Below are 26,883 nucleotides of genomic sequence, written 5' to 3' on the forward strand. Positions count from 1 at the left end.
TGTGGTTTTGATGGTCTATTAACATCCATATCCAATCAGGGACTCCATCTCCAGCCACACAATAAATCCCATTAAGCTTCTTTCAAGAAAATAAATATATAAACTGATATGTAGTTTATACATTGTTAATGTGTAAAAACCTTATTTATTCCACTCTTACATTTAGCTGACTTGTTTCTAACACTCTTTTTGTCTGTAAGCACTCACACAGTGTTATCTCACTAACTGCGTAAGTCTTAATATACACATATTTTGAAACAATAACCCTTTATCAAATAAATGATTCCTCTTGACAATAAACAGAAATATGATGATAATGAAAATTCTCAGGCACAATAAATAAGTGCACATAATGAAAAATGTATCTCTTGTGTATAGTCAGATTTGGCTCGTCACATCCTCGTCCTCTGTGCTGCAGTGGTCGATAACTATGACGTAGTTAAATAGGAAACAGTCTGACTCTGAGTCCAATTAAAGCAGAGTTGCGTCCCAATATCTACAAACTGTCCTATAAGAAAGTTATTTCCAGATGCTCTCTCCTTGAAATAATGTTCAAATAATACTAATTTGATGATTGAACTAAGCACTGGACTTTTACACCAGAGACGAGGGTTCATCTCCTAAATCTTGTGTGAGCTTAGATTTAGTTAACAGATGCAGGTTGGTTAAGGCTAAGGAACAATCTTTCCTGGTCTCAACCCTTAAAGTGCTGCGATTACCTAAATATAACCATAACAACTGTGCTTTAGTTGCTGTGAGTTTATATTTTAGGACAACAAATGAAACACAACAATGAATATTCTGCAGATATTTTGATTAAAAACATTTCTTCATTATGTTGATGTAAGTCACAGTTAGGACTACATTATTCTTCTTTTTTGCTACTGTAGACATTAGGAGTATATAAACTTCTAAGAGATGAGGTTGGACTCAAGGCTGCATTTCTGTCTCTGAAGTAGGGCTAAAAGTTAATTTCAAATAATCACGATCATGTAATATGTCTTTATGATAAATGCCATTACAGTTTTAGCTGATATCATGCAGCTCTGAATGTGAGCGCTGCCTCAAAGAGAGACGAACTCAGGATGGTAGAAACTGGGATCGGCCCAAAGCCTTTTTTAATGAGCAGGAGAGTGTACATAAGCAGCGCCTATCATGTCACTGTTTTAACATTTGTCTTCAGAGAGCATGTTAAACACAGACGATGGGTTTGTCCTCCTAATACGTTTCTTCCTCTCATCTCTCTCTCGCTCGCTCACACACACACACACACGCACGCCCCACTGGGCAAACACATTTGACCTCAGAGCTAACAGCAGAACAACCTCCAGACACCTCGACCACTCCTCCACCTCACAGGTTAAGGAGGGGGGTGTGTGAGCTTGGGCAAACAGAGTTCACATAATAGACTGACTGTGAAGATCAAAATCTTCATATTTCGGAGCCTCACTTTGTACACACACACTGAGGAATGAAGAGTGTATTTGCGTAAGTGACGTCATTTATGCAGCTCACCCTCTCTCCCTCTCTCCCTTACTCGCAAACACTCTTAATTGAGCTCTTCTCTTCTTTTAACTTTCTCTCCATCTTCTCATTTTGAGTATCCAAATTAAATTGATTCTTTATTTGATGAATTGAGTAACGGGGGCAATAAAACGGGGGCCAGATTACACACCAAAAATAAAAATAAACGCCTTTCCTGTAGTATTTTTTTCTGTTTGTCTTGCAGAACCAGCCAAGTCGTGACAATCCCACAAATACACTCCTCCTCAACTCAACCCCCCACCATCTCTTCTCCCTCCTCTCTCCCTCCCTCCTTCCCCCACTCCATCAAATTGTGTTTTTGCTACAAATCAATAAACATTATCAGAGAGTGGCAGACTATGGGCTGGTGGAGGCAGCCTCTGTCTGTTAAAGCCCAGACCGCCCTGTCTCTATCACAGCCTGGGTGAGAAGGCCAGGAGGAAACAAATACACACACACACGAAAAAAAGGTAGAAGATAGACCACACACACACAAAAATACATTTATAAGGACTTATAGAAAACATAAGAAACTCAGGGGCACAGATGGATGCAGAATAGATGCAAAAAGAGCCACAAGTATACACACACAGACATACTAGATGATCAAAGAGCGAGTCTTTGAAGCAAGGAGCGATTTATCACATCCACACATCCCCGAAAACACACACACAGACAGCCGAAAAACAATCAAACTGAGATGACTGGAAGGAGAAAAGAAAAGAGCAGCAGAGTACAGCTGTTTTGTCTATGCCACTTCACTCAACGTTTGTAAGAAATTTAGAAAAAAAAGGGGGAAAAAATGAGGCCATCGGTGACTTTTAAACACTTCCCTAACCCATTAGGAACCGCTGTATCACTGCTTTATGCTTGTCAGCTCCCGTTAGCTTTAGCGTCAGAAATCCCTTTCTCGCTCCTCTCTCCGACGCTCTACGAGAACCATTTAACTGAGCTCTAAATAAGATGATTTTCAACCTGTCCCCACTTAGCTTGGGGGCTGAAAAAGGAAAATCAGGGGGCCTGCCATACACCATTTTCTCAATTACCTTTCTCATTATTGTCACCCGTGTTCATTACTATTATTATCATCCTCTCTTTTTCTGTTGCACCACCACCCCCCAAACCCCCACACACACACTTTAGGCTAGCTTAGGCCATTGTGGCTGTCATGTTGGATGAAGAGAAAGAGGAGAGCGGCAGAATCGAGAGCTTTTTCAAGGCCAGAGCACTTCAGGTAATTAATATAGCGAGAGGGGGCAGATGAGAGGAGACGGAGAATATGTGAGTATACGTGCGCCTCTGTGTGTGAGTGTGTGTGTGTGTGTTTTTTTGCTGAAACGTCTGATTGGGGAGCTCACCTGCCGATACCCCCTAAAAGGTATTTCATTAGCGAGCCTTTTACCATACAAGCAGAGGAACAAAGCCTCGGTTACGCCTGTCTCCACTCCAACTCAACGGGGCCCCTCCAGGACGCCTGTAGCTGTGTGTGGGAAGAGTAAAGAAGAAGAGTGGAAGAGCAAAGAGAGAGGAGAGAAGAGGCGAGGAGAGCCTATCCTTGTTCATAATCTCATGACAAAAGGCAAAAAAGGCATCATCCTATTAACAGCATGATCTTCACCAGCTCATGCTAGCTTCTTTCCACAGGGGGCTCTCTGTTATTATTAAGGTGAGTGGGTGATAGGGAGCAGGAAAGGCCTCCTTATTAGCCCTAGGACAAGAGTACGTATGAAGGGGGGAGAGGAAAGAGGAGAGACCCCATGCTAGGGTCCTTGCTTGGAGTCTTTTTTTTCCTATTCTTCAGAATGAGAGCCTTTGCTTGGACCTTTGGGGGCTGGTTTCTATTAGGCTTCAGAGCTACAAACACAAAGTGGGAGACATGATGGTGATGCTCACTGGGAGAACATCTTCTGCTCCACCTGTTATATAAAACTCATCTGAAGCCGACTCACCTTATTCCTCCGCTCATGTTAGGGATCAGTCGTTAATTAAATACTGTGAAAGCTGCTCTACATTCATTTTGTATTTATGTTGTGTCCTTAAGATGCTCAAAAATTCACACTGAGAGTTGATAGTTAATGTTCTGTAGATTTCAAGTGATGCTCCAAAGTGTTGTAGGAGGTTTGATGAAGTTTATTTAACCCTTACATAGTGTTCAGGGTCAAATTTGGACTTTTCCTTAATGTAACTTTTTTCCCCCCATAAATAAATAAAATACACTCTTCATTAATGACTGATGGGGGGAATTTCTGAATGTGAATTGATGTAGACTGATTATGAGTCAGAATATGAACAATGTGTGAGGGTTAAGTGGCGGAAATGTTAACCAAACTCAAGCTAATCTGTCAGTGTACTTAACACGGTTAAGTTTTGTTTTTCTATCATTAAATCTGTGTTAGATTAACAGTGTCATGTTGTTATTTATAATACTAGAGTTTGTAGTGTTTGTCTATTTTAAACGTGTTGTTATAACAGCTTTAAATGCCAATAAGTCAATAGCAGCACTGATGATGATGTTGATGAAAATATTTATCATGTTCAACATGACTATCTGTGCCAGAGGTGGAAAGTAACTAAGTACATTCACCTAAACACTGTATTTAAGTACAATTGTGAGGCACTTGTACTTTACTTGAGTATTTCCTTAACATACTACTTTTATACCTTTACACTCCACTACAGTTCAGAAGTAAATATTGTACTTTCTAACTTACTCCACTAATATTTATTTGACAGTTTTAGTTACTTTTCATATGAAGAGCTCTTTTTTTTTACTGTAATTATTCACACAGAATATAATTTCAGCAATATTTAGCAAAAGCATGTTGATGGATTCACAAAAACACACTTCTGCTGCTTCTTTATAACAGTAGGATCTGCAGAGACGATATAACACGTTGCCTCTGTGCTTCCAGGACGTTAAATTAAATTTGACAGAAGCGATTACACGTATCAGTGTTTGCATCTTTTCTCAGACTTCAACAGGCGTTAAAGTAAAGAAAAAAACCACACAGGAATTGGAAAAGAGGGAGGAGTCAAGGACATTTTTTGTGTTAAGCTGGGTATCTACTGGCAGCATTGCTAAAATAGTCGGTGTGTGTCTGTGTGTGTGAGAGAGTGAGACAGAGAGAGAGAGAGACTGGTGAGAGAAAGAGAGATTAGTCTGTTTTTCTGTTTGAGTGTTTTGTCTTGTGCTCAGTGGGGGTGCTTGCCTCTAGCCTCAGGTTACACAGGGGAATTGTGGGAAAAAAGAAGGAGACTGAGCTGTGTTTGAGAAAAAAAAAAAAAGTGCTTAACAGGTGAAGCCGCTTAATAGAAATATACACTAATGCTAAAATGTAGCTTCCTCCTCACTCTGAACTTCACTTCACTCGTAAATGATTAAAATTTCTTCTTTTAGGATGAAAAAATCAACATTTCTGTCATATGTTTTGCTTCTTTTGTTAGTGTACAGTATCTCATTTGATCACCTTATAATCATAGAAATTGTTGGGACACTTTGACGTCTCTTCTTCAGAAGCCTCATAATGATAATAATGTAATACACTTATGAAGCTGTACTTGAATATAACAATCTGTTGCTTCTTACTTTGTCAGAACAGCTGCTATTATTAATCTGAATGTTGTCTGAAGATGTTGTGATTGTAAAATAATGATTTCATCTGCAGTTCAGAAGCTTGGTAACTAAGTGGCAATCAATACAGATATATAGTGACATGCATAAGTTACTTCAGAGATGTGAGCTGTCCAGTAAAAAGAAACCCAGCATGGACAGAAAGTGGAGTTGACATGCAAGCTGCAATGGGATTAACTAACTCCGATTTTGGAGACAATTTTGTCTAAACTGGTCATTAAAGATCTCAATGAAACCTGTCTGTTAATGTTTGGGACATCCCAAATGAGGAGAGATTAAATTAAGGTGTACAGCATGAGGAGCAACAAGGCTTCAGGGTGGTGCTACTAACACGCAGAGTCTGGGATTCTGAGCTAGTTTGGGATTATCAAACATTATATTTCTTTAGATACAGCAGAAATAGAAGCACAGACTGTTCTTTATTCAGCTTCAGTATGTTTAAAAACACTATTACACCATACTGAAACAGTCAATTTAACATGGACCAGTCTTTATTCCAGTGATTAAGAGTAAAGCAACAGGTATGGGGAAAATCAGAGTACTAATATATAAACCATCACAGTACTACTGATTCATGAACTGTACATAATTATACTGTGGACTTTATTACTTATTAAAAGCAATGTCAATAATCTTTTATTTTCTCTCTTTCAAAGTTAAGGTTATGAGTCTAAATGGTGTTTCTATAAGTGGATGGATTTATCATGTGATCACGCTGCTTGATGATGACACAATTATCAGTGACTCATCACTCAGACGGCTCTGCTACCTTTCAAAGTGCACCGACTGTTGCACTTTAATTAACACTTCACATAAATGGTAGCGTTTTAACATTCTAAAAGACATTTATGGATTAAAAACAGCCTTGTTCTTACTGTGTGACAGCCTATTACTGCAATGAATACACACCTGATAAAAGTCTGAATTGAGTTAATTCCGCGTGATAGAGAAAACTTTGAGGGACATTTAAAAAAAAAAAAGGTATGTCAAAGTAAAGAGTACAGATACTCAAGAGATGCACTCCTTCTTACTCCATCGCCTCCCACACACACACACACACTCACACACACATATACACACACCTCCTCTCATCATCATCGTCCTCCATTCTCCTCTGTAGCCCAGTAAAAAGCCTGTGATGACCTGGGTGTGTAGCTTATTAACCTCTCCATCAGTTCTTATCAGCCAATGAATAGCCCAGTCATCTGCCCCTCCTCCTAAATCTAAGGGAGGAAAAAATTTCTCCTCACGTCAGGGCTATAATTCAATCCACACACACATACACCCACAAATCATTTAAAAAGGTGCACACACACACACCCACACACACAGAAGGGGGATCAGTAGTAACATTTTGTCAACCTCGGTCCTGGTGGGCTTCCAAGATTGGCGTGGACCAGATGTTATTGAAATTATCAACAATTGGAGGAAACAACAGACGGGCCTGAATGTGTGTGTGTGTTCACATGTGTGTACTATGTGCCTGCCTGCATGCATGAATGTGTGTGTGTGTGTGTGTGTGTGTGTGTGTGTGTGTGTGTGTGTGTGTGTGAGGGCCAGAATAAATTAATGGCTGATTTCTCCCCTTGCTTTGATGGCATTAAGAGCCCTCTTCTTCTCAATGTGCCGCGTTAAATGCTTTTCTCCTTCTCTCTTTCCCTCCGTCTCTCTCCCTTCTTTTTCTTTTTTTTTTGAGAAGCAGGGCCACCCAGCAGAAAGCAACTGATGCAAAACGCCAGAGTAATCCCCCACCCCCTCTATCCACCACCACCAGCACCAGCACCACAACCAGCACCACCACCACCACCCCTCCTGCTATCTTTAGTCTTTGACACAGTAGCCATTATCTGTGGGATTTAGTTAAACCAAACCTTCATGTATTTGTTAGGCGCTGGGTTCGTTTTCTCCTCTGACTGCTCTGCTTGAGTGTGGCCAGGATTGGGGGGGGGGGGGGGGGGGGGTGTAGGGGTGTAGGGTGGGAGCGGAGGAGTTTACATCATCAGTGTGACTAGCTGGGAGACATGAGAAGAGGGGGTCTACAATGCCATCTAGCTGGATACTGCTAAGGATGTGAAAACATGTTCAAGTCAAAGTAGGAATTTGTAGCTTTGTTTGTTAAGTCGCTGCTAAAAAAACCAACACTAAACTGAGACACAAGTGGCTACAGAAGTTAAAAAGACAACCGTTAAACTCGCCTTGACTAATTTAACCAAACTTTAAATAAACAGAAAACCACAACAGTGAATGGAGCCATACATTCAACAAACTAGGAAAACCAACACAACTTATTTCTGTCAATTTTGTGTCAAAAGTTTATAAAACTATTTGACAAGCATAACCTGAAATATAACTGGATGATAAATCTGATTTACAGAAGTATCAACATTGAATGAATCTCTTACCGACCAACATTTGATCTTATCACAGTTTTCAATAACTACAGTCTGAACCTGAAGAGTTTGAATTATATTTACAGTTTCAACAAAGAGTGTAATAACAAAAAAATATCAGCAGCTGGTCAGACTGCAATTACTCCAGACAAATGTGTTCAAAGCAACTTAACAAATGTGATGAAATGTCACTTACTGTATTAGTTACAGATAAATGTGGAAAGTTATCCAGATATAACATGATAAGTGTCCAGCTACAAAAACAGTAAAACACAACAGGTTAAAAGAGAATATATAGTCTTCTGTAATTTCCAGACTTTGACTTTTTTCCACTATCATCTCATATCTATAAAAGCCTGCTTAAACACTGAAGCTCTTCTCTCGGCTACATGCAGCCGCGGAGCTGAAAGCAGCGTTATGGAATCACTGTTGAAACTCGCAGATAAGCTGCGGCTTGGTGGGACTAAGCTAAGGTTAAGCCAGGTGGTTTAGCTCCCTGAGTATGTGTTTACACACACATTGAGGTGTGAACCATTTGGGGAGCTTAGAGGGGTGGAGAAACATGAGTTGATTTAGTGCTAGTGTAAACCTCAGTACCTGTTGATGGTGTTAATTGGGACAGCTTAACACAAACATCAGTATAAATCTGTAGGGATTCTGATGAGGGCCAAGTCAGTTTTAGGGGAATACACACTGATAATATGGGCTGGCTATCAAATTCCAGTACCTCTTTTTTTTGAGTAACAACCAAAAGGCAGTTTTGACAGTTTTGTTTAATTTGATCTTTAACAAGATATGTCATAATTTAGATAAAAGTTCTGTCAATTTTAAACTGAACCTTCCTGTGTTTAGATGTTTAACATTTAAGAACTCCATTTTATATAATTTAAATAAAATAAATAAAAAATAATGTATTGAAAATACTTAGTATTAGTACAGAAATTCAGGTACTGTGTCGGCACCAGTATGAAAAACCTTTTAACAAGATGACTCCCTTGTATTCAGCATTGCATTTTGTCAATTTTGAAAATATTGTCTATTTGTCTTTAAACACAGGCCCACACACAGGTCAAAACACTTATATATATTTTATTTGTAAGGGGGTGAAGACATTTCTGAATGAAAAAGTGTGAGTATGCCACAGAGGGAGCAGTGACACCCCCCTTAAACCTGCTGATGGACAGCTGCAATCTTTTTAGCATAAGTGGCTCCGCCTGCTCCATTAGCAAAGAGAAGGAGGAGGGTGGGTTAGTGTGTGTGTGTGTGTGTGTGTGTGTGTGTGTGTATGTGTGAGGAAGGAGGGGGGTAGCTCGACCCCCCCTGGGGTAGATGTTAGAACAAATTTGAGGGGTGTCATATTACACGCCTTGTGACAGGAGGCCGAGGGGAGGTGAATGATGAATTTGCTTAATGAATTAATCTGTGGGCCAGTAATGGCTCTGCTAACAACATTAGTCATCCTTCTTACATCTCCGTGCTGCGACTCACTAGTTCTTCCACTCGTCTTCCTCTGTTACACAATCATTTCATCCATCCCTTCTTCATCTTTACTCCCTGTCTGCCTCTCCTTCCTATCTCAGGGGTATGCTTAAGGGCAACAACAGTCCATCCTTACTCATTTTAGATATAAATATATGCATTTCTTTTTTTGGTAATACACATCCTGCCATTTTTTAAGGTCAGAACTATCAAGGAATTAAGTCTTTCGATTTGTTTAATATACTCCCCAATGCACACTGTCCCTAATACGTTTGTAAATGTGTCAAATAAATCCCCCCTCGCGCTCACTTTTCCATCTGGAACGACATTACATTACAACTGACACAAACACCGGGCTGTTACTGCCACTGGCCCCTTGGCATGAGCTTTGATTCAATACACAAATGCAAAATTGCTGTGTTTAAATAGATATTTAAATGGAAATGTATTGGGAAAGACAGCTGTTGGTATTTGTAGCCTGGAGTGCTCATTACAATGGGAAATGGGGAGGAGTGTGTATGGGAAGGGTGGGGAGGGGGCGATGATGACAACGGTAGCATGGCGAGCAGCTGTGTTAGCAAGTGAATAGTGTAATTACTGGCCAAACCTCTGTCATTAACCTGCATTGTCGAGTGCCACCACATCCGTTAACATAAGAAAGCCGCGATTAATTGACTGCAAGGTTGGAAATTCAATTATGTTGTCGAACTGTAGTTTGTAAACCAAATAATTATCAACCACATACAAAAACAAACAACTAAAAAAGACTCTTGTGAATTTGAGCTATACCAGAGAGGAATATTTTCCCCCTCTTTAATTTAAACTGTGAATTTTGCTTTGAGATAGCGAGATAAAGTTAAAGAAAATACAAGAAGAAGAAGACTGGAACACAAACACATGGATTAAAATGTGTCAGCTTAATTTTAAACCATTAAATTAGCTCTTCATATAAAATTTTAAATGCTATGGCATAAAAAACAAGACAAAAAAATAAAATAAAATACTGGCTCTGCTTTGTGCATCTCTGTGCTGCTACAAAGTCTGTTTTGTGCAATGTGGGTGTGTGTACCTAAGCGTGCCATCTCTGTGTGTGTGAGTGTGTGTGTATGAGCATATTCAGTGTGTTTGTTAATGTGGAACTTGTATATATTCTGTGTTTGCGTGTGTGTGTCTGTGACGACGTGTTTGGCAGCTCGCAGGATGGTTTGTTGGACCGGGGTGCTTGCATGGGGTCTCAGGCAGAGAGGCGGCTGATGAAAGCATTGGCGGGATGCTCCAATAAAGAGCAGATTATCATAAGCGGCCATTGTCCACCTCCCAATTCTCTCCAACAACCCCCCCCCCCACTATTTCTCTCTCTCTTCCCATCCCCACTTACTCACCCCTCTGCTGAAAATGTTAATCGGCCCTATCGCTGGCAGGCTGAGGACAGGAGGAGTGCCTGGCCCTGTGAGTACAACTTTAACTGATTTAGAGGAAACATGGAAACAAATTAAGAGAGGTAAGTGACAAAATAAAAACTGACACACAGACAGAAAGATGTAAAATAAAGTAAAAATAAGAAGCAGCCCGAAATAATTCATAAACAAATTTAACTTACACGAGTAGATGAGTAGCTACACCCCCTTTTCCCCTCCATCCCAACAAACTCCCTCCCTCTCTCCCTCCCGTTGACTCCATCCACCCAGCTCGTTTTATCTGAAGATTCTCAGACAATGCCTAGAGGATCCCGTTCCCTAATCTTCCTAAAAATCCCCTTTCATCCCCACTGTTAAAGAATGTATGAAAGCCTGACACCGAGCTAGAGAAAAGGAGGAGAGAGAGAGAGAGAGAGAAAAAAAAGAACCAGTGCACATCTGGGAGTGAGGGGAGGGTGGTGTCACTGTGCTGGACTAGGGGAGGGAGGGAGGGGTTAGGGTTTTGGGGCTGGGGGGGTGGGAGGGTAGTTAGAGGCTCAGCATTGGTTGCTTGTGCAGAGTCCTTGCAAGTTGACTAATTAAATTGTTTTGCTGCTCAAACATTCAAATGGCCGAGGAGATTAAGGGCATGAGCGGGAATGGGAGTTTGTGTGTGTGTGTGTGTGTGTGTGTGTGTGTGTGTGTGTGTGTGTGTGTGTGTGTGATGGGGACGGAGGAGGGGGGGTTAATCTGTGTTCTGACCCAGTTGAACCTTGGAGTCACACACACACACACACACACATTTTCACACAAAACAAAAAAAACAAAACCCAAATCCTTTGTTTTGTTCCCCTCAAAGGCAAGAAAAAGGCAATAGGTTTTAAAGGAGAGATCCCTAGATTTCTTTTTTTTCTTCTTCCCCCCATCGGGAAGAACGGCGCATTTGCTCCTGAAGTGAATTCGAGATGACCACAAACACATTCCACTGCGGTCTAATACAAAAACCATTCGATTGAAAAGTGAGTGCTCTTTTTGTAACCCTGACTACAACAAACAAGAACAAGAAAATGACCGAAGGCTCAAGAAAACAAAAGGAGGGAATGCATCTTCTTCTTCTTCTTTTGGCTGTGTCTATCTCAAGTTGCCACGAGCTTAGCTTACGAATTGGGGGTCTGTGATTATGGATAAACAATAGTCGCAATCTCGCCACGGCTGCTCAACAATTTCAATCACAATCCTCCACAATGGCCAAAGGCCTATAGCATAGCCTGGTTTTTATTTTTCCAAGTCCTACCTTTATTAGAAGATTCAGGAGAGCTAGAGTTTAGGGGCTTAATGTTACTCAATTTATTGTCAAACGTGCTCTGAAGATTTTTTCCCCTCCTCTCCTCTCCTCTCTCTCCCCTCACAGCCCAACAAAAATACAAAAGAGAGGAAGAGAGAAAGAGGAGTTGTATAAATGTAGCACCTGAAAAACAAAGTGAACACTAATTAAAACCAAATGCCAAAAAAACCTCCTCTCCTCTCTCCCTCCATCTTTCAGTCTGTGAACTGGGGAGGGTATTATAGTCTAAACACTTTTTCTTCTCTCAGTGCTGAAAGATTAGACTGGTTATCCCATTAAAGTTGGTAAAATGCCATTCTTGTGTCTTTAAGCTCTCGTATAGGAGGTCAAGATGAGTCTGCCTGCGCTTACAAGGCGGGCACGGATGTAATCTGCCCAAAGTTACAATAATTAATGTTAAGCTTCTTCAGCAATACGTTTGTGAAAGAACCGGGCCTGATAATATACTTAAAGCTGCACAGGCTGTTTGTGTTGTCGCGACGAGACAAGGCAGGGCTTGATGTGCATGCGTGTATGTGAATGAGTGTGTGTGTGTGTGTGTGTGAGAGTCCCCCATGCCACTCACGTAGCTGAGCTTAAATCTTTAGTCAAACTATAAGCTGATGCTGCCACAATGCTGGATTAGGACGACAGGCATGGGAAAAAAAAAAAAGTGAGAGGGCTGGCTCACTTGATGCAAAAAGACATATAAACATAACACACACACTCACACACACACACTCAATGACAATGACGCCTGCACCCCTGTCACCATTAGCATTAGGAGTATAGGATCTATAAGGAAATGGAAACACATTAACATTTCATTTACATACCAGGATATTCCTACAAAAAGCATGCACAAATATATCATTTAATATCATAGATTAAATGCAACTAAATACTGATGACTGATGACTCTACTAGTGATCTTAAATGACTTAATCCTCGGTAATGGTGAATTAAACCCCAAAATAAATTGTTTCTCTATGAAGCCAACTGCAAGACATCAATACAATTAGACAAAATCGAAATTTGCCTGCGGGCTGTAGTTTTGGATGAGTGTGATTTAGAGCCACAGGTTGACGTTTAAGCTGTTCACACACTGCAATCCTCCACACACACGCACACGCACTAAGGCCGCCAGCAGCCCCTTACGAATGTGAAGGCATTGACAGTCCGTTCTGTCCCCTTTTTCTCAGATACTGAGGGGGATATGCTGCATGTGTAAAGTACATTAAGCTCTTGCTGGATCCCTCCTTGTGCCATTCTCCTCTCGTCGACTCGCCAGACACAAAGGCAGATTAAAGGAGCGCGCGCCATAAAAACCCTGTGTCAATCTTATCGGCTTCAAGTGCAATTTTTAAACATATGTTAATCTGGGAGAGCTAAAACTCATTCTCTCCTCTCTCTCTCTCTCTGCTTGTTTATCTCTTATCAAATGCGCAGTAGGTGAGGGGCAGCTTTGCGGTGCGGCTAAGTGCCATTATTTGGATAATTGCGTCCATTGTTGCAGGTTATATAGCTATTTGAAATGGGAGGTGTGTGTAAATAGGTGCAGGGGCCAGGTAGGGGGTGCCTGAGATATATTCAAACAGGGGGCCAGGGGATTTTCTGCAAAGGCTACATGACGCATTTGAATGCCTCTTCATACCTAGAGCTGAAATTTCAATAAGGAGTGTTTGATATATTTTTCTGCGTAACAATACCTTAGAAATAATAACAATGCCAAGGTCAGAATCATTACATGCAGCGGTGGAAACTGGCTAACAATGAATGGTATCTAAAGTCGACTGAAAATTAGCATGGAAATAAAGCACATATTAATGACACTATTGAAAGTTTAAGCTTTTTGATCCATGCAAGGTGGTTTTTTTTTTGGCTTGGAGCACTGTGCAAAAAGGCTGGATGACACTTAGTTTCATAGTATAACTTTTGTAAAGGACAGCCATGAAATATTATATCTATTTCTTAATGATATTCCATGTTGATGACATTATTAAAAAAAGTGATGGGTACATTCTTGGTTGACAGAAGACTTTTGTAGGAATTCATCTTTAAAATGAAATTAAAAATGAATACACATCTATTAAAACACACTAATATTCCTCTTGTATAATCAGACTCCTATAAATATTTGGTCTGTTGCAGGAGGTGAACGTTCTCCTAATGTTGCATGTGTGAAGGACAGTGCTCCCAGTGGTGCAAGAATAACAAGTTCATTAGTCGAGGGGGGGTGCCGCAGGAATTCAAATTCCCCCCCGACCTGGGCCTGGCCTCCGATTGGCTGGCTGTGTCGGCATGGCGAGACTCATTAGAGCCCAGCAGTAATTAAGAGTTGTTAGAAAGTGAATTCTCCAACCGCAGATTAGAAAATTAAACTATTTACTGATTACATATTAATAGAAGACAACAATGGCGCTTGCCATAAGCTTGGAAGGCAACCAAGGAATAAATCTGTGTACTTAATTACCATAAACAATGGGGGCATAGAAATGGAGTTTTATGCACACTCCCTCCTGTAATGTGTCTGATATCAGAAGACACTTGACAATTCTTGTTCAATTATCTCTATTATTTAATGTGCTGTGAACTGCCTCTGAGTAAATAAATTAACCACCCCAATTACTTTGGATTCATCTGGGGAGGGCCGCGGCGTAATAGAAAATGCTGCAGAAAGCTGCATTGTGCCCAAACCAGGGGAGAGAGAGAGAGGGGGGGGGAGGGAGGAAAAGAGATGTGTGGAAAAGGAGGGGGGGCAAGGGTGAGAGAACGGAAGGAGAAATAGAGATTCACAGGGATAAAAGGAACAGAGCAAATAAAAAGTGATGCAGAGACGCAAAGAGGATTGAGAAAGAAAGAGAAAGAGGAAAACAAAGAAAGATAAAAAGAAAGAGCAGAAAAACAAAGAGGATGCTGATTTAGAAAGCACAAACAATAAAAGAGTGATGGCGTAAGTTACGTATAATGGGGAAGAATTAAAAAAATAAAGATTATTAAAGACTTGAGTCCTCGCGGCAAACATTATACAAACAAACTCCATTCATAGAGAGGGAGGAAAATGAAAGGATGAGGGAATGACAAAGCATAAAGCATGTGATAGAAAAGAAAGGCATATTGAGGACCAGCAGTGGATCTTCCCAGGCTTTCTGCTGGTGAAACAGGGAGATGAACAATCAGTCATGGGTCAGTCGGTCTGTCTGTTCGCATCTGCCCATCAGTCCTGCAGCGCTGTGCGCTACCACAGTACCACTGCACACTGAGCTCACCCAAACTTACCTCAAGGGGTCTGAATCATATGATCAGACGCTATTATGGACTACTCTGAACATCCACCCTGCTTATAAAGGCTGCTCTGTGCCCTAAGAACATAAAGATGTAAATAAATGGTTAAATGCAGAATTACTAGTATGACGTCCAGCCTTCATCGCACCTTTACTTCTTAGCGCTGACCTGAGTTACAATTAGGCTTTCAATTGAGTTCTTTATTATCTAATTTTTTTTTTTGTTCAGGTCACATCTGAACTCAATTAAAATACTTGCAAGTGATGTGACAAGTTTTATTTCTGTCCAAACTTTTCTCTGGAGAGGACGGCTCATGACAGCTCGGCTTCTGTCTCTAGTTTGCAGATGTTCCGTATTTCATGAATACTTTAGATTGGATTAGGACAACTGAAGTAAAAAGCTGGCAGTACATTGGGTAAGGAGTTTGGTCTTTTGTGTTTCTACTTTTTAACTTCACAAAAGAGTTTTGAAGGAGATTAATGCTAGACTTAAAAACACTGGGGCTGCTTCTGTGTGTTAATGGATGCAGAATTAGAGAAGAAAGGTGTCATTAAAATGAGCCAACATGCTCTGTAAACTTTTACACAAAACAAGATTCCATTTATATATAAAATGAGGATGTCAAAATGTCATTACAATGTGTCAGAAATAGGCAGAGGAAGTCGATACACATTGGTGGTGGATTACACATCCACATATCACTCCAGTATTTTGGATGGCACGTACAAAAACCTGTGTTTTATGCACTTCTGTGGCCAACAAGTTGCAATGAATCAACTTTATTCTGTCAGATTTTTTGGCAATTCATCATGATGAGACTTTACAAGAATATATATTAACATTCAAGGAAACTGCTCAAGATTTGAAGAAATTCTCATTCTGTGAAACTTTCTAAATTGTACTGATTGTTACTTTTTAAGTCCTGAATTCAACCAGGCACTAGGACATCCAGGAACTGTAGATATAGTGAAATCAAAGCACCTCTGAACACTGGCTGGCTACCCAGTAGCTGCCAGAATAAAGAAATATCTACATTTGTGACTGTGAGCTGGTGGTAAATTCTCACAGTGTTCCCGAGTTTAGCGCAGGCTCCGGTCAGATGTGATGGATCAATACCGGATGTTTTGCTTACAGCCAATCAGCCGCAGTTTCAATCAGACATTTCAGGTGCAGCAGAAAAATATCTATCATCTATGACAGCCAATAGAAAGGTGACCTCCGTTGCTGAGGTGATAAAGGTTACTTTAGTGACCACCTGTCACTGGCACATCTCGCTCCGATGCCTCCAGATCTTGGCCTAAAGGCACAATCCATAACCTATTGGATGAGTCTCTGGGATAAGTGCTGCAAAATGAGATATGGAAACAGAAATGCACTTTCAGGGAGTGAGCGAGGTGCTCCACATCAAGTTTTTTTTCCTCCCCTTTACTGCAATACGATGGGAGTGTGGAATCTGTTGTTTTCACTGAGCTACAAATATGGACGATGCATTTTTTAATATAGTAATGAGCTTTAACATAATGACAGATGCTTCACATGTAACCAAACATGTTAATTCTACATGTTTCATTGATGTTAATGATGATTAACCATACCAGGGACAAATCGTACGGCTTTTACAGTATAAAAAAACATATGATATCACTCACATATACTGTATACTGAACTACATCATGCAGTAGTCAGTGTGTAGGCTTGTGGAAGTGACATTTTCTCGATTTCAGTTCCCCCTGATGTTATAAAGGGGTTATAGCAACCAAGGTGAATCTCTTTCCGTGATATCCTTTTATTATTTTGTCCTCGCCTTCCCTGTTGTCCCCCCCTCTTCCTTTTCTAGTGAATCTTATTTTTCAGGAGGGGACCGCAGGTATACATATATATATATCTATCTATATATATATAACACTATATAAAGAGAAATCTTTATGGCTGAAGGTGTTTGGAAGTAAATAAACTGGCGTCTTGCTGGCTAGCGGCTGCTTTATCAGTGGGTGAAGAAGAAGAAGGAAAAACAGCCCTTCAGATTGACACAATGGCATGCGCTCCGACAGGGGAAGAGGGCACGGAGGCAGGGAGGGAGGCGTAAAGGAGGAAAGCGAACACAACAAACAGAGGAGAGATAGTCTCGATATCAGGACCCAAATGGGATGGGGAAGGTGAGCGCAAATCCCACCGCCCCAGTTTCCTTTTCTAAAAGACCTCCTCTTCTATCCTCTCCCCGTGTTGCTTTTTTAAAAGATTTTGGGGGCTAAATCCACCAAGTTACGCGCTGATATATCAGAAAGAGCATGAGAGCTGCTACTAAATTACTACAGCAAATACTGTAACCGCAGTTTCTGAGACATTTACAAACATCAAAATTTTACACTTCCTGGAACCACGTGCATTTCTTTTTTTTTTTTTTTACCAAGCAGCATTCTTGGGTGAGAAATGGGATGGTTTAGTATCACAAATGGGATGCTATTCTCCAATTTCAGTTAGGGACTTAACGGAGCCAAGGCCCCTCTTTTGGCTCGGCACACTGTCTCATGTCTTAACAAGGCTTTACCCCCGGCCAAATCTTAAATAAAAACCTTCCGAATCCGGCTCCGTACGCCAAACCAGATTGCACTTTGTATGTGCGGGTGTGTAAGCATTTGTGTGTCTGTTGTGGATTTGTGAACTGTGTCAGTGCTCATGTTGTGTTGCCTCGTGTTTTTTTTTTTACATTTCTTTGCCTCTCCCTCTCTCCCTCTCTCCTCCCTTTAACTCACCCCCGTCTTTCCTTATACAGCATATCAATGAAGGCCAGATATGTACTAGGGGAAGGAGGGTGTATGTGTGTATCCTTGCATGGCTGAGCGCACTGTTCAATAGTGTGGAGGCTGGCTGGCTGGCTGGCTGGGGCTGCGGCTGGCAAACGGCTGCAGCGGAGACTTCGGCTGGGGCTCCGCTATCGCACCCAGTTATCGTTTCCCCCATGAAGGGCTCCCTTATCACCCCAGCCCAGAGAGGTCTCCCTTCTTCTACCATCCCCGAGACACACTCCCCCTCTCCTCTTTCCCTCCCCAACCCCACCCACCCCTCCTCCGCCTCCTCCCTCACACCCCCCTCACCATCCCCTCCTTTCATATCCACCCAGCGCTCCGTCGCGCAACATTCAACCAAGAGGGAGGGAAAAAGAGAGAGAGGGAGAGAGGAGGAGGTGGTGGGGGGCTTCAAAGATTCTCTCTCTCACACAAACGCACACATAAATACACACACACACACACATAAACTCTCTCTGAGTGTGCATGCGTGTGTATGTGCGTGCGTACGCTCAATTTGCCAAAACAGTTTTTCCAGTGTAATTGGGCTTGGGGTACCTGTGTCCATGAGATAGCGCAGCCTCTTCTCCACGCGAGCTGCTCGGGCGTCTATGTGCCTCTGCTCGCTCTCCAGCGCAGACAGCTCCCCAACCACATACTGACTGGTGTCTTTGAACGCCTTCTGTCAACCGAGAGAGAGAGAGAGAGAGAGAGAGAGAGAAAGAGAGAGAGAAAGAATGGTTATGAGAGAAAAGGAAGAGTAGTGCGATATAGCATTAAACAGAGACAGAGTGAAAAAAAAATGATAGAGGGATGAGACAGAATGAGGGAAAACATAGATTGAACGAAGCAAAAAAAAAAAACAGGTGATGAAGGGATACAAAATACATAAGAAAGGACGAGAATGAAAGCAAAGGAAATAAATCAGAGGGAGGAGGGATAGTGAAATGTTTTAAAAATGTATCTGTAGATGAGCAGTTTGTCAACAAATCTTCCTCACATGAAACAAAAGAGAGAATTTGGGCAGAAGAGGGTTTAATCTCACAACAGATAATACATTTGGCTATTGACTAACTGTTGCTGCCTTTTGTTTTGTGGCTGCTTTGTTTGGCATTACTGAGCTCCTCTCACATCTTCAAACCCACTTTATAGCAAAAAAAAGGAGCAGCAAAGCTTTAAATAACCTGATTAAGAGTGCTGTGTATGAGTTCCTATTCAAGTAAATCTTCATTCACGGCAAACTATCAAGGCAACACTCGGACATTTAGAGCGGGTTTCATTAAATAATCACCGGCGACGTTGCTGATCAATAATTGATCAAACATTAAAAAAACAAACAAACAACAAAATGCTTGTTTTTCATTCATAGCTCAACACAAATAAATTATCTCAATAATAAATAAAAACACTTGCTTATTATTTGAATTACAAAGTCAAAAGAACAAAATGCTGTTACTCAGAATCAAATAAACAAACAAAATTCAAAAAAGTAAACATAAAAACTCTCCAAATTTGCTTTATGACATAAATTAGATGGAAATAAACATGTAAGGAACTTAAAAGTTGATCCATTCTTGTATGAATAAGAAGTGTTGTCCTGTAGCCTGCAAATGTCTGTATCAAGTAAGTTAGTAAATCTAACTGGCTTTCATGTAAGTTATAAGTGCGTGTGTGTGTTTAGCTTTAACTTAAACCGACTAAATTTGCTGAATCCAATTTGAAAGTTAAGACAATAAAGACGCAGCAGCCACAATGAACTGGTTAGCTGAAGATCTGAAGGCGACAGGCGTTCACACCAAGGTGAGCAACGCTTTTACTGTCCCATTACTTTACATAGAAAAAAACACTGCAGACCACTCCTATCTGACATCAAAGGCTCTGATCCGAGTACAATGACCTTATTACAACTTAATTGATTCACTGATCATCAATTAATAATTCACATCCCCAACAACACTTGGAGCTGTCAATATATATCTTTTTTTAATCCAATGCTCAATTCACAATCAATTATTTGGATTTAATTCAACTTTTCAACAGTGCACATTCTTAATTTCCTAATGTCCCTGTACACTTCCATTTAAAACACTTTAGGTGTATTCAATGAATTCAGAACAAATATTTACAATCTACTGACTTACATGACAGATTTTAAATTGTTTCCTGCTCTGAAGATTAAAGGAAGAGGAGAGGAGGAATGCAGAGATTTAGAGAGAGTCAGCGTCAGTGGGAGATGAATCAGTAAACTGCAAAATGTGAAATACAAACATGGAACAAAACACAAATGTAATGTGTTTCTTTAAACAAATTATTTAAGGGTATTTTAGTTTCTGCTTTCTTTCATTTGGAAATAATTTCTGCTAAAAAAAAACTAATACAGGTGGATTCGTTGCTAAAAGATTTATTAAAATGTACATTTCTTGTCCCACCTGCAGGTTAAATGTCTCCATAGTCCCTCAAACTAAACCTCACATTCAGCTCTCCTAACCCTCATGCATACACACTCTGCCATTTCAGATAAGTCTTTATTCCAACTTCTCTCACACACACACACAAACACACACACACACAGCCACACACACACACACACACACACACACACACACACAAACACACACACACACACACACACACACACACACACACACACACACACACACACACACACACACACACACACACACACACACACAAACACACATACACTCACACCTCCCTTTAACCATATGCACTTAATACACACTCCATTTCTGACCCCTCTTCACCTCTGTCTCCTGGCTGCTTGCTATTCTCCAGAGAAACTCCTCTGAGTGAGGGAAAATGTTTATTCAAATTCACTACTGAGGATGCATCCGAAAAAATATCTCCATTTTATTGCTGATGCACTTCATTTTTCTTAATGGGAAGGGGAACTAGTGAGCAGGAGAGAGAAAGTTTTTTTTTCTTCCCCCATTCCACCCAGGCCAGCACTTTTTCCCTGTACTCATTCTGACGTGTGAGCGTGTGCATCTGTGTGGTTCTGTGCATGTGTGTTTTTGCAAGCGTGTGTGTGTGTGTGTGTGTGTACTGATTCCCAGCTGCCTCTCTTCCCTCCCTCCCTCCACCTCCTTGCGCGCTCTCGCTCTATCACCATATTTTTCCTTGGCAAATCAATTTTACACATGATCAGCCCACTCCCCTTGCCGCGCTCGGCCCAGCCGTAATTAAGAGGAGGGAAATTACCATATATATTATATTAATGCAAACATCATTCAGCAGGTAATTCTTGGCTGATCGGGATAATGGAAAGGTTGAACACCCATTAACCCTGGGGCCCAGGCACTGGGAGGAGGAGGGAGGGTGTGTGTGTGAGGGTGTGTGTGTGTGTGTGTTGGTGTGTGTGCGTACATGGGACCGGGGTGGAGGGTGCAGGGTCGAGGGTAGGAGAGGGCTGCTTGGGAAGAGAGATTCACCCCCATGGTCTCCAGTGACACACACACTCATTGAAATTATAGCATTCTTATAGACACACTCTTTGTACGCACAAGTTCAAACACGGGCCGAGAAGAGACTGTGAGTATATGTATGTGTGTGTGTGTGTGTGTATGTGTGTACACTTGAAGGACACGTAGGCACACACACACTCACACCTCTAAATGGCAGAGCAAGCTGATATCTACCATTGTTATAATTAAAATGGCAGTCTGTTAGATCAATACATAGATGTCTCTGCGGAGAAGAGAGGACAGTAGAGTGAGAGAGAACGTGTGTGTGTGTGTGTGTGTGTGTGTGTGTGTGTGTGTGTGTGAGTGAGTGAGTGTGTGTTAGTGTGAGTGGGGTGGACAAGGTGAAGAGGAGGGGGGAAATTCAAGCTAAAAAGGATAGCAGAGAGAAGAAGAGCTCACTGATAGATTTATCTAAGACACGTCAGGAGAGACAGAAAGAAAGCTGACTAACAGGAAATAAAAAAAGGCCAAGAAGAAGCAATTATAGGATACAACCTCCCACCTCTCTCGTGACCTGTAACTACTCAATTTCACCTTGCAGAGCCAATCATGAAGACATCATGAAGCTAAAGTTGAAGGCATAGTACACTGTTACTTGGGCTTATTACGGTACTAACTCATATGTTGCTTTCAAGCCATTAATATTTTCTATGTATGGATTTTTTCCCACTTTTCCTGTTAGTTAATGTAGGTGGGAAAAGTTAAAAGTATGCACTGACATTCTTCTTTAAACTGAAGTGTGATTTAAGTAAAAGAAAATGACAAACCTCTTCTTCAAATGGTCTGCGGATGTCGATCTCCGTCGGTGAACCTCTATCCTCCTCGGCCCTCTTCAGATCCTCAGGAATAGACTTCTGTCTTTTCACCTCTGCGGGAATGAAGTGACAGACGATTAAGAAGGAGAGAAAAAGAAATGAAGTGCAGGCACTCACAGGAAGATATGCATAAAAGCTGTGGGATTTGATTGAGTGGTCAGTGCAAATAAATGTTGTTTAATGTGCTTAAAGTGCAAAATAAGTGATGGAGTCAGTGAGGCTCATGATTGAAACTAACTAATAATGATTATAAAGTAATGGTGTGATCATCTTCAGTGTCTGTTTTCATTTCTTTCAGTGACTGAGCTGAGGATTGATGGCACTTTTTCCAAGATTTTCTTTCCTGGAACTCATCATTTCATACTTGATTTATGGTCAGTTTGGTGACAGATGTGAAAGGAAGAGTTTCTTAATAAAGTTGGGTTCAAATGAGCATTTGTTTAACAAGTGAATCATTATGACTTCATTTAAATTTGAGCAACTACTCCTCAAAATGTCAGTGCACGTCTCTGCAAGCTTCCTACTCTCAGGTGCGAGTCACGTGCTGCTGTGTGCATACATGCTCAGTGAATTCTCCCTGGGTAAATATGCATTGTGTGTATGTATGTGTGTGTGTGTGTGTGTGTGTGTGTGTTTGTGTGTGAGTATGTGTGTGAGTGTGTTTCTAATGTATTGTCCCCCACCTGGTCTGCTCTCCACATACTGGCTGAAGGACTTCAGCTGTGTTTTCCTGACAGCTGAGTCCTTGTTGAAGACTACCGGGCTACGCAACCTCTCTGTCGCTCTGCGCAGCCGCTCTGCTCGTAACTCCTCAGCATTATTCTGTCAAACACAGAGAAAATACGCATTTAGCCTCAACAAGTAGTAATCTGATGATAGCAGATGTCATAAGAACATAATGCAGTATATTAAAAAAATGGTAAAATAGAAGAGAATTACATAGAATAAGAATAATACATGAAGCAAAATAAGCAAAAAGATGAATATTCTCAGTCTAATCACAGATCATCAATGAAGAAGTGGAAACACATGTACAACAACGGCAGGTGTAAAAGTGTTAAATCAAACAGAAGACAGACACTCACACACACACATACATATGGAATGAGAAGTTAGTTATACTTTAAATTATTGACTTAAAAGAAAAACAATGTCAGCAATTAGTCTTTTGCCCTTCTCCACATCTCCTCCGTTATACTGACAGCCTCTACCAGCCACTTAGATCTGCTCTCAGGCCTTTATTAGGCAGCCGTTTCAGGATTTCACAGCTGCTCTGTGAATATTGCGACCAAACACACATACACACACACACACACACACACACACACACACACACACACACACACACACACACACACACACACACACACACACACACACACACACACACACACATCGGTGCACATGTAAACACGTGTGCATAAACACCTACTGACAGGCCATGAGATAAATCTGGTAGAAGTTGATATGTTAGCTACATTGTGGTGTGCTTGTTTGAGTGAACACCTCTCTAGACACACACACGTCACACACACACACACACACACACACACACATACACACAAACACACACACGTTCTCTACCTCACTCATGAGAGAGACAAAAAGGAGGCAATTAACTTGACTTTCAACAAAACCCCGAGCCAGAAAATATATTCAAATTATGCAAAATGGGAAAAAAAGCTATTGTTTTCAAAGTGAACATGTGTTAAAAAGCTACACGCTCGCTTCTCCCAATATCAAGAACGGCATGCAGAAATGCTTTATTAGCAGGCCTCCAAATATGCCAAGCCGAGTGGAAAAGAAACCGACTCGGGCTAAGACTGACGTTGTGGCAACGTTAATAAGACGGCGAAACGTGTAATAAAGTCGACAATTAGGGCAAACATGTTCCACTGCTTGAGACGGAGGGAGATAGTCAAGCAGGGTGTGCAGAGCGAGGACAGCTAATAGAGACAGTGTGTGGGTGGGGAACAAGCTTGCAGATAGGGAGTTGTTAGTTTAGCTTCAGATTATTGACTTTCAAAAACAATGTGAGCAATTAGTCTGTTCTCACTTTTTGTTTTGTCTATTAGTCTGTCGGTTTCCACCAGCCACTTAAAACCTCGTGTCAAGTCAAATCGAGGCAAATTTATTTATGAAGTGCTATATACAAAATGGCCAATTAAATATTTGAAGACATAACGCCAAGACTTGTATGTGTTAAAGTGCTACTGTTTGTGTGTCGACATTATAGGCAACAGCAGGGCAATCACAAAGAGTAGATTGTAAATGACTGATATCAGGAAAAGCAAGGAAAGGAAACGCTGACAGGTAATTATCTTATTCCACAGGTAGGTAACACCTGATGGATGCTAAATAAAGGAAACATTAAAAAAGACAACAACCAAAAAATGGATGGTTGAGTCCTTAATTAATGTTTTTAGTCATGTTAAGATTGTAAAAAAAATCTCTTTGGTCGCCATATTATTTATTAGGCGGTTTTAGCAAAAGAGCTTTTATCAGAAAGTGGTACCATCATCTTTTTTTAGACATTAAACAGTCGCCCCAAGTGTGTGGAGATCATTTGATGTTAAACGAAAAATGTAGAGGCACTGTTCATCATTACAATCTATTATAATGTTGTGTGTGTAGGTCAGCTGAGTAGATCAATAAAAATACTGTCCAGGTTCAGACTTTTATTCCCTCTTTAGCCAGCCACGCTACAAATTACTCAGGCTACTATAAATTTCTGAGGACAGAAGTCGATGAAGTGGTAGATTATTTGGATTTTTTATTTGTTTTGGGGAAAAGTGTAACAATCAATGATAATTGGATGTCAAAGGATTTATTGGATTACTGCCCGTCCTTGTCATATTTTCATGAGACAGGATTTGTTTTTTTTGTTTTTTTTTCAGATGTTAGTGTGTTGACTGCTAAAAACTGCAAGCGCTTGCAATATCTACAGTGAACTGTTGATTTAGTAAAAGAGTAAATCCCCGAGGAGACTGATTAGGACAGTGAAGCTGTCGGCCCAATGATTGCTTATTGTTTAACTGTTGTGAATCTGACGTGTTCACTTGACTACAAGCAGAGATTAAACAGCACGGCAGAAAGTAAAACCACTGGCACATTACTGCCAGATCTGTGTGAACACGCCGATATCATAATGACCAAAGACAACACTTCCACTGGCCCTCAACACCTTCTTAAAAACGAAATATACAGTGTGGGTATCATCACTCACAGAGGAAGTGGGGATCTCTTTCTCCCTCAATCTCTCTCTCTCTTTCACACACATGCACTGGCTCACCCACATTACCCACTGGTCCAACCAATTAAGTTGGATTAAAACACATTTTTCTATATAAATATAAACTTGACCTATTGTTGACTTGACGTGTGTGTTGAATTTATTGTCTGATTAAAAAGAAGCTCTTGAGGTAAGTTGTATGAGGTCTCTGATATGTAATTGCTTGCTTTGGTTCTGACTCGCAGACCCTCCTGAGGTGACTTTCTTGGTGACGTAATGTTAACGCAACAATGGTGAGACAAAGCTTTTAATGTCTTATTTGAAAAAAGGTTGTTGAGGAAGTTGAGGAAGAAAGAGTCCACCGCCTCCATTGACTGAGTCCAACAGACTCTACAGTCTACCGTAGAGAGAGGTTGACACATGCCGGTTAGAGTAATAAAAACTGTAATTATCAACTTGACAGGGCAGAAAAACTTCTCCAGAGGAAACAGAAATAAACTTTTAGCTTCTGAAATAAATTTGTAGGCAGGTCAGGATTTATAAGGAAGTCAGATCTCTACAACTATTTAATAAACGCAAACATTTTGGGGGGAGGAGGGGTTTACTAGTCAGCACCTGTGCACCCCCAACTGAAATCATGTTCTTGTGGCTATGGGTTCCCCTGCTGATTGATGTGCCATTTATGAACAACATTAAAAGACACATTTTTAGGCTTTTCCCTGCACATTCACTATATAATGAATGTATGTATGTATGAGTTAACACCTTCTCTGCTGTGTGGGTTTATATTCAGTTGCTACTTTATGCAAAAAATAGTTAATTAACAGTAATGTACACTGCAGAGCCGATGAACAGTCGATCTTGTTGGTACAAATAAAATGATATTATAAAAGACCGCTTTTTTCCTATATTTTATGACCTTTATAAACCTTATATGCTCTTGGTTTAGCATGTTGGATAGGCAGTTAATGCCTTTGTTATGCAGAATATTGCAAATTAAGATGGTCATGTTTGTCCATTTTTGTTCTTTTTTCTTCTTTTAACTTTTCTTAAGTCAGTTTTTCTGGGAAAAGATAGCCACCCCTCCCAAAATACAATTTCTGCCACTGACACACACACACATACACACACACACACACACACACACACACACATACATACATATAAAGAACACCTGCCCACTTGGCTACCCCTCTGTCTCTCTTTTACGCTCTGGGACAAGCAGATATTGGGGTGTCCCTCCCTCCCTTCCTCCCTCCCGTCTTACTCTCTTTCTTTCACTCTGGCTCTTTATCTCTTATCACTGCTATCATCGCTGTGGTAAGCTTTGGCAGTGGTGATTCAGTGCTTTTGGTGTGTGTGTGTGTGTGAGTCTGAATGTGCGTGCAGGGGGCTGCGTGACTAATGTTGCAGTCTGCTGAGCGTCGCATGGCCTTATCGTGCGCTACCGAGGCTGCGCATACACACAATCGCTAATGAGAGGGAGACCGTGTGTGTGCGTGTGTGATGTTCCTGCAGGTCGTTCCACCCTCCTG

The 26,883-nt window shown here is 40.9% G+C and overlaps 1 protein-coding gene across 2 annotated transcripts in view; it reads right to left on the minus strand.

Moving 5' to 3' along the window:
- Positions 1 to 26,883, minus strand: part of ehbp1 (EH domain binding protein 1) — a 164,596-nt gene that overhangs the window by 17,599 nt on the left and 120,114 nt on the right. For both annotated transcript variants that reach the window (XM_062429954.1, XM_062429955.1), the window contains 3 exons: positions 22,800 to 22,938; positions 22,069 to 22,169; positions 18,375 to 18,498 (listed from right to left, as the gene is read on the minus strand). In XM_062429954.1, coding sequence (XP_062285938.1) covers positions 18,375 to 18,498; positions 22,069 to 22,169; positions 22,800 to 22,938 — 364 coding nt within the window. The remainder of the gene's footprint in view (positions 1 to 18,374; positions 18,499 to 22,068; positions 22,170 to 22,799; positions 22,939 to 26,883) is intronic.

This window comes from Scomber scombrus, chromosome 12 (genome assembly GCF_963691925.1).
Source record: "Scomber scombrus chromosome 12, fScoSco1.1, whole genome shotgun sequence".
NCBI classification, from domain to species: Eukaryota; Metazoa; Chordata; class Actinopteri; order Scombriformes; family Scombridae; genus Scomber; species Scomber scombrus.